General features: G+C 47.1%; 1 protein-coding gene across 2 annotated transcripts; it reads left to right on the top strand.

Annotated features, from left to right (window-relative positions):
* The first annotated feature begins 684 nt into the window (after nt 1–684).
* SLC38A5 (solute carrier family 38 member 5) lies at nt 685–9,902 on the top strand. 2 transcript variants are annotated; one of them, XM_061179534.1, is made up of 16 exons: nt 685–785; nt 2,259–2,312; nt 2,392–2,467; nt 2,811–2,926; nt 3,017–3,090; nt 3,664–3,756; nt 3,883–3,961; nt 5,668–5,750; nt 6,060–6,118; nt 6,220–6,342; nt 6,554–6,633; nt 7,300–7,400; nt 7,663–7,778; nt 8,586–8,730; nt 8,824–8,927; nt 9,427–9,902. In XM_061179534.1, the coding sequence occupies exons 2-16, from the start codon at nt 2,260–2,262 to the stop codon at nt 9,526–9,528; spliced, it is 1,404 nt and encodes a 467-aa protein (XP_061035517.1). In that variant the 5' UTR covers nt 685–785; nt 2,259; the 3' UTR covers nt 9,529–9,902. The 2 variants fall into 2 exon arrangements, with proteins under 2 accessions (XP_061035517.1, XP_061035518.1); XM_061179535.1 differs by lacking the exon at nt 685–785 and adding an exon at nt 1,777–1,802.
* Nucleotides 9,903–19,229: the final 9,327 nt, after the last annotated feature.

Here is a 19,229-nt window from a genome sequence, read left to right as displayed (position 1 = left end):
CCAGGTCTGTCTGCTCCTCTGCCTGAATCTGACTTTCTCTGCCTGTTGCCACCTGCCCCTCCATGTGTCTCTCTGCCTCAGCCACTTGCTCTGTCCCTTTGAGCCAATGTGTCTGTTCCTAACCTCTGTTTGGGGATGTGTCTGGCGGTGTCCACCTGTCCATCTGCATTCATCCAGGAGCTTGCGAGAGCCTCTCCTTGCCCACCGTTTCTGAGTCTCTTTCTTCGCTGACTGCCCCTCTGCCTGTCTACCACTCCCTCACACCCTGTCTTTCTGTCCCCTCCTGTTGTCTGTCCTTGTGCTGTTTCTTCTGCCTGCCTGTCTCTATTTGGGATTGTTTCTCTTCCTATCTCTGTCTCTCCTCCTGCCATCCATCCCATCCCACGGTATGTCTGACCCCTGAGTCAGTTCTGTCTGTCTGTCCCTCTCTCTAGGAGTGGATCTACTCCCTTGATCTTTCAGCCCACCTCCCCCACCTCCCCCGAAACCTCTGTTTCCCTCCATGTGGGTTCAGATGAAGGGAGGCACACCCCCCCACGACTTCCCCCTGCCCAGAACCAGAAGAGGGAAACTGAATGAAAGTTAAAACTTTACAGGAAAAAAAATCCGCCTGCCAGATGGGGCCCGGGCAGTGCTGATTAGCCGCTGAGCAAGCCCGGCGGAGTTGATTGGTCAGAGGGCAGGCGAAGGCAGGGTCTGGCTGAGCGGGAGCCCTGCCGTCCGGCGGGGTCCCAGAGCCCTAGTTCTGAGTTGCTGCCGCTTCAAGAGCTGAGAGGAGCAGGGAGGTGAGGAGGGGGTGCTGGCCATCGAGTGGGGCTCCTGAGTCCCCAAGGCACGAATGGGGGTCCTGGGAGAGGGCTCAGGGGTTCCCTGGAGGCATTTTTAGCACTAGTGCGGAATTGAATGGGAGGGGGAATCCTTTTGGTACCCTGATCCCAGGAAATGAATTCAGGAGTGGGTGGGAGGCTCCAGAGGGTGCTCATGGCTGACGATGGGGCTCCTTGAGAGCCTTCCCCGACCCAGGAAGGGGATTCAGGGCTTGGGTAGGGGGTTTCCTGGAGGGAGTTTTAGTCATGATGGGGACCTTGAATGGGGGTTTCTGAGATACGGCATTCCCAGGAAGTGAGTTCAGGGCTGGGGGGCTTCTTCAGAGACACTCCATCCAGAAGAGGGAGGCTCCAGGCTTGCGTGGGGATTGCAGAGACACCCCACCCCAGGAAACACATCAGGCCCTGGGAGGGGGCTTTTGATGATTGTCTCAGAGACAGCTTCTCTTCAGGAGGGGAAATTAGGGCTTGGCCATGTTCCTGAGACACCCCAAGCCCAGAAAGGATCTCAAGTCTGGAAGTGTCTCTAAAGTGACTTCTACTGGAATAGGAGTGTTTAAGACTTGACAAGGGTCCCAGAAAATACCTCTCTAGTCCCTAGAAGGGGGATTAAATGAGGGTCCCTGGGTCACTTCTATCCCTGGAGGGGGGTTCAGTTTGGGGAATTGCTTTTGACCTCTAGTGAGAATATTCAGAGTTGTGGCAGAGAGCAGTTTGCCGCGTCCAGGGGGTGGGGGGCTGGGGTCGCTGAGCCCGCCTCCCATCCTCAGCCCCTCCAACAGGTTGCATCAGCTCTGGGCTCAGGCTGGCGGCCCAGGCGGGGAGGAGGGGGGTAGGGGGCATTAGGAGGGGTGGGGCAGTCAGGCGGACACGTGTCCCTGTAAGGAGTGAGAGGCATGACCACGCGGTGAGGGTGGAGGGAAGAGGGGGGTGCGCGGGGGACCGGGGAAGGGAAGAGACAGACAGCAAGAGAGAGTGAGTCTGGGGTCTGGGAGGAGAGGCTATCCCAGCTCCAAATGGCCATCTCATCTGCTGAGGGGTCGGTATCTCTCTCTTTCTGTCTCTGTCTCTACCCCTCTATCTCTTGCTGCCCTCTTTTTCTCCATGTCTCAGTGAGTAACTGTTGGCGTCTCTCCCCTGAGTCCTCTCTCTCTCTCTCTCTCTCTCTCTCTCTCTCTCTCTCTCTCTCTCTCTCTCTCTCTCCTCTTTCTTTGTCGGCCTCTCCCTCTTGTCTCCAATTATCTCCACTTATCTCCCTGTCTCTCTAATCCCTCTGTTCCTGTTCCCCTCACCTCATCTTTGTGTCTCTGTTTCTATATCTATCTGTCTGTCGCTATCGGACCCCCCCCGACCCCCTTCATCTAGTTCTCCCCACTTTGTAAGCCCCCCTGCTCCATCTCTGAACCCCCCACCCCATTTCTCTGCCCACAGGATGGAACTGCAGGATCCAAAGATGAACGGAGCCCTCCCTGGGGGTGCTGTGGAGTGAGTCGGGGACCCAAGGGGTTGAGGTCAGGGATCAGAATTACCTTCTCATCAGCCTCAATTTCCCTGCCTATTCTAGCTACAGGCAGGAGCACGAGGGCTTCCTGCCCAGCCATAGTCCTTCTCCTGGGAGGAAGCCAGCCCAGTTCATGGATGTGAGTGACCCCACAGGATCTGTCCCAGCTGCACCTTGCCCAGCTCAGCCCCTCCCCTACTGCTCCCTCTTCCCGGTTATTCCCTTCAGCTGTTTTGCCTCTGGTCGCTGCCCCACCCTTCCCTGTTCCTCTCCACTTCCAGCTGCTCCCCTCTAAAATCTCACCTAGCCTTTCCCTTCCCAGCTCTCCTCGTCTTCAAATCTTTTTCCTTCCTCTGATGGCCCTTCCTGGGCTTCTCCTCTGCCCCAGTCGCTTCTTCCCTAGTCTTTCCCAGGCCCCAGCACTGGTCTCCTTCCCTGGTCCCCCTCCCCATGTGTGCCCGGGCCTTGCCCCTTACCCGCAGTTCGAGGGGAAGACATCGTTTGGAATGTCAGTGTTCAACCTCAGCAACGCCATCATGGGCAGCGGCATCCTGGGGCTGGCCTATGCCATGGCCCACACAGGGGTCCTCTTCTTCTTGTGAGTCCTAGGCAGTCTGGGGTGGGGGAGGGGTGTGGTGGGCAGGCGGGAGGCCTGGGGGCCAAGTCCAAGCAGTGCCATCTGCCACAGGGCCCTGCTGCTCTGCATCGCTCTTCTGTCTTCGTACTCCATCCATCTCCTGCTGACCTGTGCTGGTGTTGTAGGTGAGACCCAGAGCTCAACCTAGACCTTGGACCCCAGATCCTGGATCCAGGACCCCAGACACCACGCTCAGCTCTCTGGGCTCCAGACCTCAGAGGACACCCTGGCCCTCAGACCTCATCTGGGCTCCCAGATTCCCAGCTCCCAATCCGCAACCCTCAGCCCTCAGTCTAGCCATCAAATCAGACCCCCTACCCCAGACCACTCCACTCCACTTCTAGCCCCCACCCCTCAGTCTCCAGCACATGTATCCATGGAAGCCAGCCCCGCAGCAACCCTGAGACTGCTGGTCCTCAGCCCCCAGCTTTCAGACTTCACTCCTGCCATGGCCTCAGTCCATATCCTGCCCCAAGACCCCAACTACCCACATCCGGCCCCCAACCTTCTCCCTGGCCACAGATCCACCTACCAGACTCCAACCCCATCTGCTTAGCCCTCACCTCTAGCTCCCAACAATGAGGCCCAATTAGCCCAAGCCCCAGCTCCCCAGCTCCCAGACTCTCTGGCCTCCAACTCACCCCTGGCCTGGCCTCCTCGACCCACAACCTGTTCCTTTCTGGTCCCCTCCCCTCCAGGCATCCGAGCCTATGAACAGCTGGGACAGAGGGCGCTGGGGCCTGTGGGGAAGGTAGTGGTGGCCGCGGTCATCTGTCTGCACAATGTTGGGGGTGAGGACTCTGGGAGGTGGGGGTCAGCTTGTGGGAAGAGGGTGGGCTGAGGTGGGCTTCCCCAGGCTGGGGTGGGAGGGAGATGAGAGGGATCCTTCTGCTTACACCTCCCCCCACCTGCACCAGCCATGTCCAGTTACCTGTTCATCATCAAATCCGAACTCCCCCTGGTTATCGGCACTTTCCTGGACATGGACCCTGAGGGGTGAGTGTGCAACACCCCTTGGCTCTGGCCCACAGACCACTGATTCTGCCCGTGAGGTCTGGCTACTAGCTTCAACTGTGTGTCCAGCTGACCTCCAGGTCTTCCATTTTGAGACATTTGGGCAGGCCAGTTTGTTCAGACTGCGATTCCTGTGTGTTGTGATGCCAGTAGTATGTGTGACTGTTGCTCTGGCTGTAGGAGTCCAGTAAGACCATGTGTTGATTTTTGTGACTGTTCTGGCTGACTCTGTGTGTGCAGTGTACTCTGATGTTGACCGTGTGGCTGTACCTAGCCAGTTGACCTAAACTCTGTCCGGGGGTTTGATTCTGTGACTCTTATACTGGCAGGTTCTCTGGCCATCTGTATGCTAGCTGACTACAGCTGTGGCCTGTATACTGTGGCTCCAACCATGTGTGTTTGACATTTGCTTACTCTGACTTTCTCTGTCCAGTGGATTCTGTTTGATTCTGGGTCCATTAGGCTGACTGAATCTGTCTAGCTATAAGTGTATGGTCACTGACTCCAAGAGAATATGTGCACGTGTGTGTGCAGTGTACCGTGGTGCCAGCTAAGTATACGTGATTTGTGTTTAACTTTCTGTGTTTAACTTGGTGACCATCGTTCTGGCAAATTCTTTCTGGCTGTTTGTGTGTGATCCTCAACTACAACTGTATATGCCTTCTGTATTATGGTTCTAGCCATGTATGTTTGCCTGTTGTTCTGAGTATGTATCCAGCTGACTGTGTGTTTAATTCTGGATCCATCTGCTGGCTGAATCTTTTCAATTGTTTGTATATGATAGCTGATTCTGTGTATCCTGTTGGATCTTTGGTTTGATCCTGAAACCATCCAGGTAGCTGACAGTCTATGTGACTAGGTGTGTCTAATTATTATAATTAGCTCCCACTGTATATATGACCAATGGTGCTTTGTTGGTTTAGGTCTGTGTAACTGTGTGTCTAAGGTAGAAAGAGAATGTGTGAATACCTAGAGCATAGTAAGCACTTAATAAAATTCTTTTGAATAAATGAGCAGTTGTTCAGCCAATTCTGTATTCACAGACTATCTCGCCTGGGCACCTCCCTCCAATCTCTGTACAGATCCTGCTCTTTCTTTGAGCTTGGTTCCAACTGAGTGGTCAGCTGGCTGATTCTGTCTCTATTTCCATCTTTGACTGTGTGGCCAAATTGGCCCAGCCACTTTCAGGTGCTCAACAAACCTTGAGTTGTTCAAACAACCACACATGTGTGTTTCTGACTTTTTGTCTGACTCTGCATTGTTGCCTGCCTACCAGATCATCAGACTGGTGTTCTACCTATCAGACATACCAGGGTCATGACTCTCTCTGTGTCTGGTACCTTGTGTTGGACTATGTGAGTCTGGCTGATGTGGGGTATTGTTTGCTCATCTGCTTGTATGTCCATCTGAGGTCTGATGGCACAGTTTTGTCCAGCTGTGTGTGTGTTTCCAGCTATATCCCTCTGACTGTGTGTGACTGACAGTCTGATAATCCGTCTGGCTGTTTCCGTCAATCATTTTGTGCCATTTGTCTCTGTAACCACCTGGATGACTTCTCACAGGTGAAGGGTCAGCCCATCTCTCCTGACTGCATGCAGAAACCTCTCTGTCCAGCTGTCTTCTATGAGCGTCTGCCTGACAGTTTTCTTTGATAGGCAGCTAGTCACTATGTTTACCTGTCTCCTTAGGGACTGGTTCTTGAAGGGAAACCTCCTCATCATCATTGTCAGTGTGTTAATCATCCTGCCACTGGCCCTCATGAGACACTTGGGTAAGAGGCTTCCTGCGTTGGTCATTGGATGGTGGAATTAGAGAAGGGGAGCCAGATTCAAAGAATCTCCACTTTCAAGGGCTATGGAATACCAGAGGAGAGCTTGTTTGGTGTGGGGTTTTAACAGATGAATAGGAGTTTGCTAAGTGTGTGTGTGTGCGTGGGGGGGGGTGGTCCAGGTAGAAGTAGAAGTTTGTGCAAAGTGTGGCAAAATTGGGGTGAGGGGGCCTTGAAGGCCAGCCTGGGGGGTTGATATTTGCTCTGGGGGGGTCCCTTGATTTCTGAGGCTCCATATATTGCCCCTTGCAGGCTACCTGGGGTATACCAGTGGTCTCTCTCTGACCTGTATGCTATTTTTCCTCATTTCGGTGAGTCTGAGGGAGAAGGACATGAAAAAGTGTGGAGGGAGTTTGGGGCATTGAGACATAGCCTTCCCCATGACCTCACTTCCACACCCTCCCTCCCCCAGGTCATCTATAAGAAGTTCCAGCTTGGCTGTGCTATAGGCCACAATGAGACAGCAGTGGAGAGGAAGAGCCCCCCAAGCCTCAACACAAGCTGTGAGGCCCAGATGTTCACAGCTGACTCACAGGTTGGTGTGCAGGCATATGTCTATGCCTTGCACCGCACTCAGGTCCTCTGGTTCTGTCACACAGTGCACTCTGCTCAGAGTGGAGCCAGGTATCAGACACTGGGGGCTTCCATGTGTCTGATATGGAGGGCAGTGGTGGGGCTGGGGGGATGGGGAGGAGAGGATGGAACCCTGCAGGCTCTAATCTCTTGTACTTGGGCCACTCCCCCAGATGTTCTACACAGTGCCCATTATGGCTTTTGCTTTTGTCTGCCACCCTGAGGTGCTGCCCATCTACACAGAACTCTGCCGGTGAGTGGGCAGGCAAGTGGGCATGCGTGATGGGGCAGCAGGTGGGGTGATAGTCATAATGTCTGATAAGCCCTACAACAGTCCTTGTGCTGTAGCTTGATTGTGGCTAGATTGTGCCAAGGGAGGGGTTTGAGGTGGCCAGGAGGCCTTGGGGGACGCAGGGCAGTGACTGTTTACTAATTGGGACTTAAGTATTCTACTCTTTTAACATCCAGTACAAGTGTGAATGGACAAGTGGGGAGGCTGAGAAGATGAGATGGAGGGGTGGCATACGTGGATGGGATGCGGAGATGGGGATGGTCAGATGGAGAGGGATATGGATGGACAAAGGGAGGGCAGGGATGATATGATAGGGGGATGTATGGATGATCAGTCAGAGGGACAGCATGGATGATCAGAATGAAGGGAGAGGCTGTGACAGTCTAATGGAAGAGAGAGGCAGAGATGGGCGGAGAGATAGGCCAAGATGGTCATATGGGGTAAGATGGATGGACAGAGAAGGGAGGCGTGGCTAGTACAGGGGAGGCAGAGATGGGCATCCCAGTGTGTACTAGCTGAACATCAGCTCTGGGAGGAGGGGACTCTGGAGGATGGGGGCTGGTTTTGAGGGGCCTGGACCAAGTCCAGGGGTCTGGGCATGACAGTTCTATGACCTCTATACCTCAGGCCCTCCAAGCGCAGAATGCAGGCCGTGGCCAACGTGTCCATTGGGGCCATGTTCTGCATGTATGCACTCACAGCGACCTTTGGCTACCTGACCTTCTACAGTGAGTGAGGCTGGGGCCAGGGTTGGGTAGGGAGCTGGGGTGGGGACTGGACAGACTGCTGGGCAGGAACCTGAGCACTTTCCCTCCATGCCCTCAGACCCATCAGTTTCCAAAGGGACTTTACGCATCACACATGGAGATTTTGTCACCGTCTGTGTGTGTGTGTGTGTGTGTGTGCGCGCACGCGCACACACGTATATGTTTCTGGGACACTGGTCCTGGTGCTCCAGTCACATCCCGTATCCCATGTTCCGTGTCCCAGGCAGCGTGGAGGCGGAGATGCTGCACATGTACAGCCAGCAGGATCTGCTCATCCTCTGTGTGCGCCTAGCCGTGCTGCTTGCGGTGACTCTCACTGTGCCAGTCGTGCTGTTCCCTGTGCGTTGGGGGCGAGGGTGGGCCCATGGAGCGGAGGGACATGGATGGATGGGTAGAGGGCATAGACAGGAATGTTTGGATGGACAGTAGAGATGGGAGTGGATGGATGGATGGATAGAGGAGGTTGGGACAGACAGACAGGGAAGGCAGAGTTGTCAAATGGACAGAGAGGGCAAAAATAGATGGTCAGACACAAGGTGGACATAGATGGCAGAACAGAAAGAATCAGGAGGACAGGGGCAGTCAGTTGGAGGGAGGAGGCGCAGATGTCTGGCTAGACAGAAGAGGGAGGCAGGAATGGTCAGACAGGGAAGAGGCACAGATAGACATTCAGGATGGAGAAATAGGGATGGCCAGAAAAAGGGTGGAGGCAGGAGCAGTGAGGTGTAAGAGGGACAAGGCTCTCAGACGGAGAGGTGGGATGACTAGACAGAGGGGGGAGATATGGAGGTTGTCAGATGGAGAGAGAGGGACAGGGATCTCAGGGTGAAAGCACAAGTGAGTGGTCAGACAGGAGGAGGCAGAGATAGTTGGATCGAGGAGGAGGACAAGATTTCAGACAGTGAGTGGAGGAATAGATGGATGATCAGACAGAAGGAAGAGTCATGGGTTGTCAGACAGAAGGGAGGCAGGATGCTCATTCAGAAGGTGGGAGCATAGAAGGATGGTCAGACAGGGTGGAGAGACAGTCAGATGGAGGGGAAATCAGGGATCTCAGACTGAGGGCGGTGTTAAAGACAGATGACTACATGGAAGGGGAGGTAGTGCTTGAGCCCTGACCTGTGTCCTACCCTACTCTGGTCACAGATCCGCCGGGCTCTGCAGCAGCTGCTCTTCCCAAGCAAGGCCTTCAGCTGGCCACGCCATGTGGCCATAGCCCTGATCCTCCTTGTCTTGGTCAATGTCCTCGTCATCTGCGTGCCAACTATCCGGGATATCTTTGGGGTTATCGGTCAGTAGCCCCAACCCCAGTCCCAGACCCCACCTAATATGGGCCTTGTACCCCAAACTTACATTGATTCTGTCCCTCCTGCTTGTCCTTCAGGGTCCACCTCAGCCCCCAGCCTCATTTTCATCCTTCCCAGCGTCTTCTACCTCCGCATTGTACCCTCTGAGGTGGAGCCCCTCTACTCCTGGCCCAAGATCCAGGTGAGCATTCCAGGGGAGGGCTGGGGAAAGAGGGAGCATTCTGAGGAGGGAGCACTCCAGGATGGCTAGAAGTTGAAGGAACATTTTCAAGAGGTGGCTTGGCGGGGAGGGGGGCAGATGGTCTGGAAGAATGAAGGAGATTGTCATAGGAAGGGCCTGAGCAGACAGAGCACAATAAGGGTTTAAGAAGACAGGAAGCACTCAAAAGGGGGCTGGCTTAGAGGAAGCATTCTTCAGACAGATGGAAGGAGCACTCTCAGAAGAGGGTTGGAACGTTTTCAAGGAGGATGTGGGAGAGTACTCCCTGAAGAGTTCTAGGAAGATGGAAGGAGGATTCACAGGAAGGCGCTGGTTTTAAGGAAGGAGAGGGAGCAGGAAAGGAGGGTCATGAATGAATGGGGCACTCTCTGGAGGGGGTGGAGGGCTTGAGGAACATCCTTTGGAGGAGCTTGGGTGTAGGTACCCAACCAGCTCCATCTTTTCTCCCTCACATCCACAGGCTCTGTGTTTTGGTATCCTGGGGGTCCTCTTCATGGCGATCAGTCTAGGTTTCATGTTTGCCAACTGGGCCACAGGCCAGAGCCATGTATCTGGACACTGACCAAGCCCTGCTCCGCCTGGGCCCCCGTGTGCATGTGCCTGTGCACGTGGAGTAAGATGGGGCTGCTCTCCCGGGTCCCTCCTGCCTGGGGTGTGGAGGTGGCTGGTTCCCATCAACGTGGCTGTTTCCCATCAACATGGCTGTTGGAGGTAGGGGGCTACAGAGGCTGAAGAGTGGTCCTCTCCCTTCCTCCCCAGGGGATGCCGAGCTTGGATCATGGCCCTAACCCCAACTCCAGCCCCACGGGAGGAGGGGGAGGCCAGGTCCTTGGGGAGCCCCTGCCCAACCCAGTCTTTTCTGCCTCCTCCTGGCAGAAGCTGTTTGTCAGGATCACCCTCGAGCTAAAGGGGAAGAATAAAGATGCTGAATTGCAACTCTGGCTTCAGTTTTTTGATCTCTTTCTAGGACTTCTTGGGGGACCTTTCCTAGGTTCACACAGGGGTAAATTGAGGCCCCAAGAGTAGGACTGCCAGCTCTCATCTGTTCACCCATAACTCCACAGTTCAGTGGCTCGCTACCCAACTCATAGATCTGTTCACTTGCTCACTCAGGAAATATCTCTTGAGAGCCTACTGGCTGCCAGGCACTGCTCTAGGTGCTGGGGATATAGCAATGTATCAAGCAGACAATAACCCCTGAAGTTGATGTTCTAACACAAGAAAGGGCAAACTATTGCCTGCAGGCAAAATTCAGCCCACTGCCTTCTTGTATGTCCCCCAAGCTAAGAATGGTTTGCACATTTCTAAATGATTGAAAAAAAATAAAAAGAAGAATAATTTGTGACCCTTGAAAATTAATATGAAATTAAATTTCAGTGTCTGCAAATAAAGTTTTGTTAAAACACAGTCATGCTCATTCATTTACACATTGTTGATGGTTCTTTAGTGCTACAGCAGCAGAACTGAGGAGTTGCAACAGAGACCATAGGGCTCACAAAGCCCAAGCTATTTATTATCTGGCCCTTTTCAGGAAAAAATTGCTGATCTCTGATCTAGTAGGAGAGAGGAAAACAGATAATCATTCCTGATAAAGATAAGCACTATGAGGAAAATGAGTGATGACTGTGACGCCGGGGGCGGTGGCGGGGGGTGGGGGCAGGCAGGGAGACCTCACTGAGGAAAGGACAAGAAGCTGGGTCCTCGATTGGCTAGAAGGAGCAAGTCCCATGGTTATTTAGACAAAGTTCCAGACAGAGGCAGCAGCAAGTGCAGAGGGCCTGAGGTAGGAGCAAGCATAACAGGTCCAAGGAGGAGCCAGGGTGGCAATTTTGCTCTCCCATCAGCCAATTACACCACAGCCTTGCCAACAGCCTAAGTTATGAAACATGGAATTTTGCCCCCCAATAGGTGAAAATGGTATTGCTGTTCAAATTCACATGTGTTTCTTTATGAAAGAAGTTTTCAAGTGTTTAAGAGACATTCATTTGTCTTCTCAGATAATTTTTATGCATATACAAGCCACTACAGTTATATAATCTTTTTTCTCCTCTCCATATTTAGAAATGGGGCAGTTGGCTAGAGTTGATTACTTCTGTATACTCCTTGTTTCACTGTTCCTTCCTTACTGCCACTAAAGTTAAGCACAAAAAGCTTGCTTTTTTAAAAAAAAATTTATTTATTTTTAAAATTTATTTATTTTTTGACTGCATTGGGTCTTCATTGCTGCGCGCGGGCTTTCTCTAGTTGTGGCGAGCGGGGGCTACTCTTTGTTGTGGTGCGTGGGCTTCTTATTGCGGTGGCTTCTCTCGTTGTGGAGCATGGGCTATAGGTGCGGGGACTCAGTAGTTGTGGCTCGCGGGCTCTAGGGCGCAGGCTCAGCAGTTGTGGTTCATGGGCTTAGTTGCTCTGCAGCATGTGGGATCTTCCCGGACCAGGGCTCGAACCCGTGTCCCCTGCATTGGCAGGTGGATTCGTAGCCACTGCACCACAAGGGAAGCCCAACAAGCTTGCTTTTTAATAGTAAATGCTAACTTGAAATTCCAGTGCCTGGCCTTAAAAATGTAAATCGTCATATTGGACACCACGCAAAGAGATCATCCTCTCAACAGGGTCTCTTGCAGAGTGAAACTTAAATTTTGATGAAGTCTAATTTATCTTTTTTTTTTTTTAATGGGTTGTGCTTTTTGTGTCATGTTTAAGAACTCTTCATCATACTTAAGTTTTAAATTTTTATGTTTTACATTTAAATCTATGATCCATTTGAATTAATTTTTATATTAGGTATGAGGTTTAGGTCAATGGTCTTTTTGGGGAGCTTATGGATATCCAGTTGCTCCAGCACCATTTCTTAAGACGACAATCCTTCTTCCACTGAATTACTTTTGTAATTTTGTAAAAAAATCAGTGTGCAACTATTTCTGGGTTTTCCATTTTGTTCCATTGACCTATGTGTCTATTTTCTCCCCAACATCACAGTTCTGATTCCTTGAAATTTGGTAGAGTGATTCCTTCCACTTTATTCTTTTTCAAAATTGTTTTTAGTTATTCTAGTTCCTTTGCCTTTCCATATAAACTTTAGAATAATCTTGTCTATAGCTACAATATTGCTGGAATTTTGATAAGAATTGCATTAAGTCTGTATATCAAAGTGTGGAAAACTGACACCTTTACTATGTTGAGTCTTCTCTGGTTCTTTTCCTCAATGTTTTGTAGTTTTCAGCATACAAGTTCTATACATGTTTTATCAGATTTATACCTAAGTATTTCATTTTCTTTGCAGCAATTGTAAATGGTATTATGTTTTAAATTTCAGTCCTCATGTGTTCATTGCCCACTCTTCCCACTATTAATAAATATTCGTCAATATTGATCTGGACATGATGCCCAGTACAATAAGAGGGGTAAGTATTTTGAAATGATGGTAAATATAATATTTTTTTCAGATGATGAGATTATCTACTTAGGAGGTCCAAGAAAATCAACAAAAGTGTTAGAATTAGAAAAAGAATTCAGTAAGTTGGCATGGACACAAAATAAATATCCAAAAATCAATTTGTATTCCTACCTCTTGGCAATAATCAGATAGAAATTATAACGGGGGAAAATATTCCATTTACAGCAACAATAAAATGGTAAAAAAAAACTCACTAAGAATAAACTGAATCAGAAATATGCATGACTGTAGTAACAACACTATAAAACTGAACTCAAGAATAGAAAAGAAATAGGAATAAATTTGCAGAAATATTCTATTCCTGGATGAGGAGATTCAATATTGTACAGATATCATTTCTTTTTTTTTTCAGTTAATTAATTTATTTATTTTTGGCTGCATTGGGTCTTCGTTGCTGCGCGGGCTTTCTCTAGTTGTGGTGAGCGGGGGTTACTCTTCGTTGCGGTGTGCGGGCTTCTCATTGCAGTGGCTTCTCTTGTTGCAGAGCACGGGCTCTAGGCACGCGGGCTTCAGTAGTTGTGGCACATGGGCTCAGTAGTTGTGGCTCACGGGCTCTAGAGCTCAGGCTCAGTAGTTGTGGCGCACAGGCTTAGTTGCTCCACTGCATGTGGGATCCTCCCGGACTAAGGCTCGAACCCGTGTCCCCAGCATTGGCAGGCAGATTCTTAACCATTGTGCCACCAGGGAAGTCCCCAGATGTCATTTCTGATATCTATTTTATACAATTTCTATGTACTGCAATTTTCTACTTAATGCAATTTCTAAACAAAATCCAGGTGGGATTTTCTTTGGATTATGACTGGGTTTTTTTGGATTATGCCATATTGATTCTAAAGTTTGCCAGTGGAAAACCAAGTGGCAGAAGAATAAATATATGGGAACAGCCAAGAATTGTTTTTAGTTTTTATGAGTTATTTGAAGTTTAGACAATTATGAAACATTTTTATTTATTCTTTTGAGGAAATACTCAGATGTACAAGCCTGAATTTTTTTTAATTGTGATATAATTGACATATAACATTATATTAGTTTCAGGTGTACAACATAATGATTCAATGTTGGTATATACTGTGAAATGATCACCACAATAAGTCAAGTTAACATCCATAACCACACAGTTACACATTTTTTTTCTTGTGATGAGAACTTTTAAGATCAGTTCTCTTAAGCCCCACATGCAGCAATGAAGACCCAACGCAGCCAAAAATAAATAAATAAATAAAATTTATTTAAAAAAAAAATCAATTCTCTTAGCAACTTTCAAATATACAATATAGTATTATTAACTATAGTCACCATGCTGTATATTACATCACCAGGATTTATTTATTTTATAACTAAGATTTTTTTGCAAAAGAATAGTAGGGTATTCTTGCCTTAACAAATGCTGAGATGTACTTAAAAATCAGTAAGGGGCCTGGAATAGTACCTCTTCCTACAGAGGTGTCCATATCCTTATCCCCAGAACCTGTGAATATGTTGTTATATGTAAAGGGGAATTAAAATTGCAGGTGGAATTAAGGTTGCTAAACTTTTAAAATAGATTATCCTGGATTATCTGGGTGGGTCTAAGGTAATCACAAGGGACTTTATAAGTGGAAGATGGAAGCAGGAGTCAGAGAAAGAGATGTGATGACAGAAGCAGGGTCAGAGAGATGTTATGTGTTGGCTTCATGGATGGTGGAAAGGGGGCCATGAGTCAAGGAATGTGAGCAGCCTCTAGAAGCTGGAAAAAGCCAGAAAATGGTTTCTTTTCTGGAGCCTCCAGAAAGGGACACAGCCCTGGGAACACCTTGATTTTAGCCCAGTGAGACTCATTTTGAATTTCTGACCTACAGAGGTATAAGATAATAAATTTGTGTTGTTTTAAGCCACTAAGTATGTGGTAATTTGTTATAACAGCAAGAGAAAACTAATACACAGAGAAACAATTAGTGAAACAAAATAGAAAGATGATAAAATAAGCTGACCTATATACAAAACTTTAACATGCATTTCCAAACAGTGGGCAAAAGACAGATTGTATAGTAAATGATAGTTTGACAAGTGTCCATCCATTTGGAAAAAATAAAGATTAAATTCTTACCTTTACCACATAAAATAATAAATTCAAGAAAAATTAGAGATTTAAATGTGAAAATTTGAAGTCATAAAGAACTAGAAGAAAATTTAGGAAAATATTATGATAAATCTTGAGGTGGCATGGCATTTCTTGTCATTACACCAAGGGTAAGAGCAACAAATCTGACATATTTAAGATGTAAAAATTAAAGTGTTACCTAAGTCAAAAGACACCATAGACAACCATTTGAAAAGCAAATCTGCAGGAAAATGTTGAAACGTTGTAGGGGAGGAAAAAAATCTTTTCCTTCTACCATTCTAGGTTCTTAGTTGGGGCTCTGTAACAAAAGACATTAATAAGAGAAAAACAAGTGGAAGTTTATTAATATGTGTAAATCATATACAGATGGGAGAGACTCAGGGATGAGTAACTCAAAGCGATGGCTAGAGCTTGGATTCACATAGCAACTTGGCCTAAAACAAAGGAAAAAGGGGTTTGGGGCTTCCGGTTGAGAGGCAAGGTATGGGAAAATGACCAGGGCAAGTGTGGTAAACAAGGATAAGATTTGTTATGCAGATTTAAGTCAGTGCTTTCTTCATGGATAAGAGTTTCTTGTGATTTACAGCCATCCTTCTCTTCCTAGCACAGAGAAGGTGACAGTCTTACAAATGGAGATTTCCTTTATAAATGTAAATTTCCCTTACAAAAGAGTAACTTCTCTCTTTCTAGAACTTCTCCAGTGTCCGCTGTTTCTCAAAATAATCAGCTTAAAGTAATCTTTATGCCAGAGAGGCATATTTTAGGGTGGCATATTCTATTCTCCTACAATATGCAACAAATTAAAAGCAACTATCGTTAATATATAACAAAGCTTTTACAAATCAGTAAGAGAAATTGGAGCAAACCAATGAAAAAAATGTGTTCGGGTAATGGCATTACTTCACAGTATAGCACAAATGGATTAAGAAGTAGAATGTATGAAAGGAAAAAAAATAAGGGAAATGGAGAATAGATGCCAGAAGTTTCAACATTCATCTAATAGGAGTTCCAGACATAGAGAATAGAAAGACTGGAGAGAAGGCAATACATGAAGAAATAATGTTCTAGAATTTTCTAAGCTGAAGAGAGAAATGAATCTTCAAACTGAAAAGAGACACTAAATTCTGACCATGACTCAAACACACACACACATACACATACACACACGAAATAAAAATTTTAGGTTAAAGATAAAAACCCAGAAGATAAAGGGAAAATCCTGAAAGTTTCCAGGGAGAAAAGGGAGAGAATATAATGGAAAAGTTCTTCAAAGAGCTGATGAGAAATAACTTTGAACCTAGATTTCTAGATTCAGCCAAAATAATCCAGACGAGAGCAAAAATATTTCAGAAAGTTCATCATACACATACCCTTTCTGAAAGTATGATTAAGGTATGTGATCCAGCAAGAAGAAAAAAAAAATGGATTTAGGAGGAAGGAGGGGGTTCCAGTAAAGCAATGCTGACGGGGAAAACAATAAAATTTATTGAAAAATCTAAATAAGTTTGATTGTAAATTTTAAAAATTACTATCTTGGGACTTCCCTGGTGGCGCAGTGGTTAAGAATCCACCTGCCAGTGCAGAGGACACGGGTTTGATCCCTGGTCCAGGAAGATCCCACATGCCTCGGAGTAACTAAGCCTGTGTGCCACAACTACTGAAGCCCACACGCCTAGAGTCCGTGCTCTGCAACAAGAGAAGCCACCGCAATGAGAAGCCCGTGCACGGCAACGAAGAGTAGCCCCCGCTCGCCGCAACTAGAGAAAGCCCGCGCGCAGCAATGAAGACCCAACGCAGCCAAAAAATAACAAATAAAAAAAAATAAAAATAAGAAAAGTAAAAAATTACAATCTTGAACTACAATTTCAGGTAATATAAGCATGGAAGATGAGGGGAGGGACAAGAAAGAAAAGAGAAGTTCTTGTGTTGTTTAAGGGATGGATAGAGATGCTAATTAATGGTTGAATTATAGAATAATTAAGAGCATTAGCCTTTTAGAGTGCAAACTCTGAAGCCAGAACTTATGGGTTCAAATTCTGGCTTCGCACGCAACTTACCAGCTGTGTGACCTTGAAGAGGTGAGAAGGTGGTTGGATTTCAGAACAGCTCCCAGCAACAAAACTCTTGATGGTTTGTGGGAAAAGGCCAGAGGCCACAGATGGAGGATAAGCTGAGATGGAGCTTTCTAATTGCATCCCTTTTTCTCCTCATATTTTCTAGAAGGCTCATTACCTGTCCTTTAAACACCACAGAGCAGAAAAGTGGCTGGGCTGGTCCAGTGCCAGTCCAAAGTGGCATGGTCACATCAAGGCATAGTGGGGTTGGAAAGCTCATAGAATAAGTGCAGTCAGGCTGACTGGTAACTAACCATTCCTTCCCTAGCACTCCCTCCACCCACTGGGCTAGGCAATTATAACAAATAACAGCCCCCACCCCTATCCCCCCTCTACATACCCCTAGACACAGTGAAATGTAAAATTATGAAAGATAAGCAAAAATTGTTTTTAAAACTTTCAGAGAGAAAGAATAGCTTACTTACAAAGGAAGAATAATTAAACTGACATCAGATCTCTCAGACACCACCGTGGAGGCAAGGAGACAGTGGTGTAGTAACTCCAAAGTGTTGAAAGAAAGGAACTTTTATATTGGGCGGAATAAAAACAGTCTCAGGCACGCAGAGTCTCGGAAGGTTTAAGACAGAGAAAGCACAAGCATTAAAGACAGCACAGCAGTACAATTAATGTATGATGAAGGAGAATTTTTGCGCATTTGCTCAATAAAGAATCTGCATTAACCATTCATCATTTGTATGATATATTTAAGGGTTTTTTTCTCCCAAGGTGAGTATTATCTTAAACTTTAAAATTCATTCTATTGTATTTCTGGTGATTGCTTTACTTTGTATCTTGCTATGGACTTACTGGATATTTAGGCACTGTAAACTATCCAGAGAAAGGCAGAAATGGCAATGGAGATAATTAAAGAATACTAGTGTAACTATAAAAGAATAACCAAAGGGGAAAATTGTTAGGGTAAATAAACACAAAATTGAATTTTCCCTGTTGTCGAAAGGGAAAGACACTTCCCCTTCATTTTTCATCAAGCATTTCCTTGAGAAACCTAGTATTTGTGAATACTTCCTCTTCCCCTTTGATATGTATGTACATATTTTTAAAAGCTAAATAAGCCTCTTGCCAGCCCATAAGCCAGGAATGTCTTTCTTAAAAGCCTTGGAGCCATCTCTTTGAAATGTGGATGTTGAGGGAGATAAGCGCCCTGGCTCCCTGTCACCTGAGAGTTTAGCCTAGGCGCCTGGCTCCAGGCTGTAAGCACCTGCTAGTCTTAGAGACAGGAGTTTTAATCTTTCCTTCGGATACAGGCAATTAGCTAGCACAGATGGCTACTCCAACTGCCAGGTGAATTTAGGACTTGCCTGGGAGTATTTAGCTCTCACCCTTAAATGCCATTGTAAAGCCAGGCAAATGAGCAGCACGCCTGGACTTTCTGGCCCCTCCCACCACTTTTGGCTCCTCCCACCACTTTTGGATTGTATGAAACACTACACCTCAAAGTGTGAGATCTGGCTTCCCAAACAGCTGCCCAAGTGGCCAGATGATGCAAGTGTGGGGGAGTTAATGGCTATGGGGTACATTTTGATCTATAAGAAAAGAAACTGGGAGTGAGCCAGGCAGTTAAATTCTCCTTTCTTCCTCCCTCTCACGCACTGTTCCAAGCAGGGTTTCTATGTATAGTCTGTCTGGAGATGTCCTATATGGCCCAAAGGCTGTTTCCTTGGGAACCTGAGCTAAAACAAGAGCATTTAAGACAGTGTTAAGTGTTGAGTGTGGAGGACCCAGGTCTGGAGAGAGTAAAATTGTCCCAATAAGAAAATGGACATTTTGAGGATTGGGGATAGAGGAAAGCAATAGAAGAACCCAGTTGCAGAATAACTAAGGGTGATATTTTTGGACAAAAAGGAAGCTCAGGTGATTTTTGCAGTGAACTGCTTAGCTTTGTAAAATATATACTTCCTTCACTTCTACCAGTCTTCCCTATGAAATCTTCAATAAAGTATCCTTCTGTAACCATTGCCTTGTGAAATGAATTTTTTTTGGAGAATAAAACAGATTGAGTCCTGCACCAAACTTGGTGCAAGGGAACCTGCAGAGCAGAGCCTGGGGAAGCAGCAGGTCTCAGAGGACCTAAGCCTGCTACGTGAAGAAGCCCAGGCTGGCCTGTTGGAGGATAAGACCACAAGAAGCAAGGACTCATCCTAGCTGAGGCCTCAACCCACCTGCCAGCTGACTGTAGTTATATCAGTGATCCCAGGCAAGACGAGCAGAAAAACCACCTGGCCCAGCCCATATAGCTGACCCACAGGATCCTGAGCAAATCAAATGTTTCTTGTTATAGGTAATAATAATAATAATAATAACCATTTAGAAAATAAAATGGAGAAAAATTACATTCATATAGTGACAAAAATGCACAACACACCTAAAAAGAGACAATTGGAGCAAGGTGACAGACACAGATCATATGCCCACCTCACATCCCACCCAACATCCCATTGATTTGGGAGGAAAAGTGTTTTTAAGGATAAATTCTTAACAGTCCAGGAAAACAGGAAACGGTGCTTGTGGGCACCAGAAATACTGAGGCACTCCTGGGAGATAGAAAGAAGGTGGGATCAGACTTGTAGAGAAAT

Source organism: Eubalaena glacialis, chromosome X (genome assembly GCF_028564815.1).
Source record: "Eubalaena glacialis isolate mEubGla1 chromosome X, mEubGla1.1.hap2.+ XY, whole genome shotgun sequence".
Lineage (NCBI taxonomy): Eukaryota > Metazoa > Chordata > Mammalia > Artiodactyla > Balaenidae > Eubalaena > Eubalaena glacialis.
The sequence above is the reverse complement of the archived record's forward strand: the minus strand, read 5'-3'. Positions and strand labels throughout refer to the sequence as shown.

Bases quoted from the DNA above. Each gene is read 5' to 3' on its own strand.
- SLC38A5 (XM_061179534.1), top strand. From the start codon at position 2,260: ATGGAACTGCAGGATCCAAAGATGAACGGAGCCCTCCCTGGGGGTGCT. The intron at 5,751-6,059 runs GTAAGAGGCTTC...TGCCCCTTGCAG, and splicing joins GGCCCTCATGAGACACTTGG to GCTACCTGGGGTATACCAGT. The intron at 8,928-9,426 runs GTGAGCATTCCA...TCACATCCACAG, and splicing joins ACTCCTGGCCCAAGATCCAG to GCTCTGTGTTTTGGTATCCT.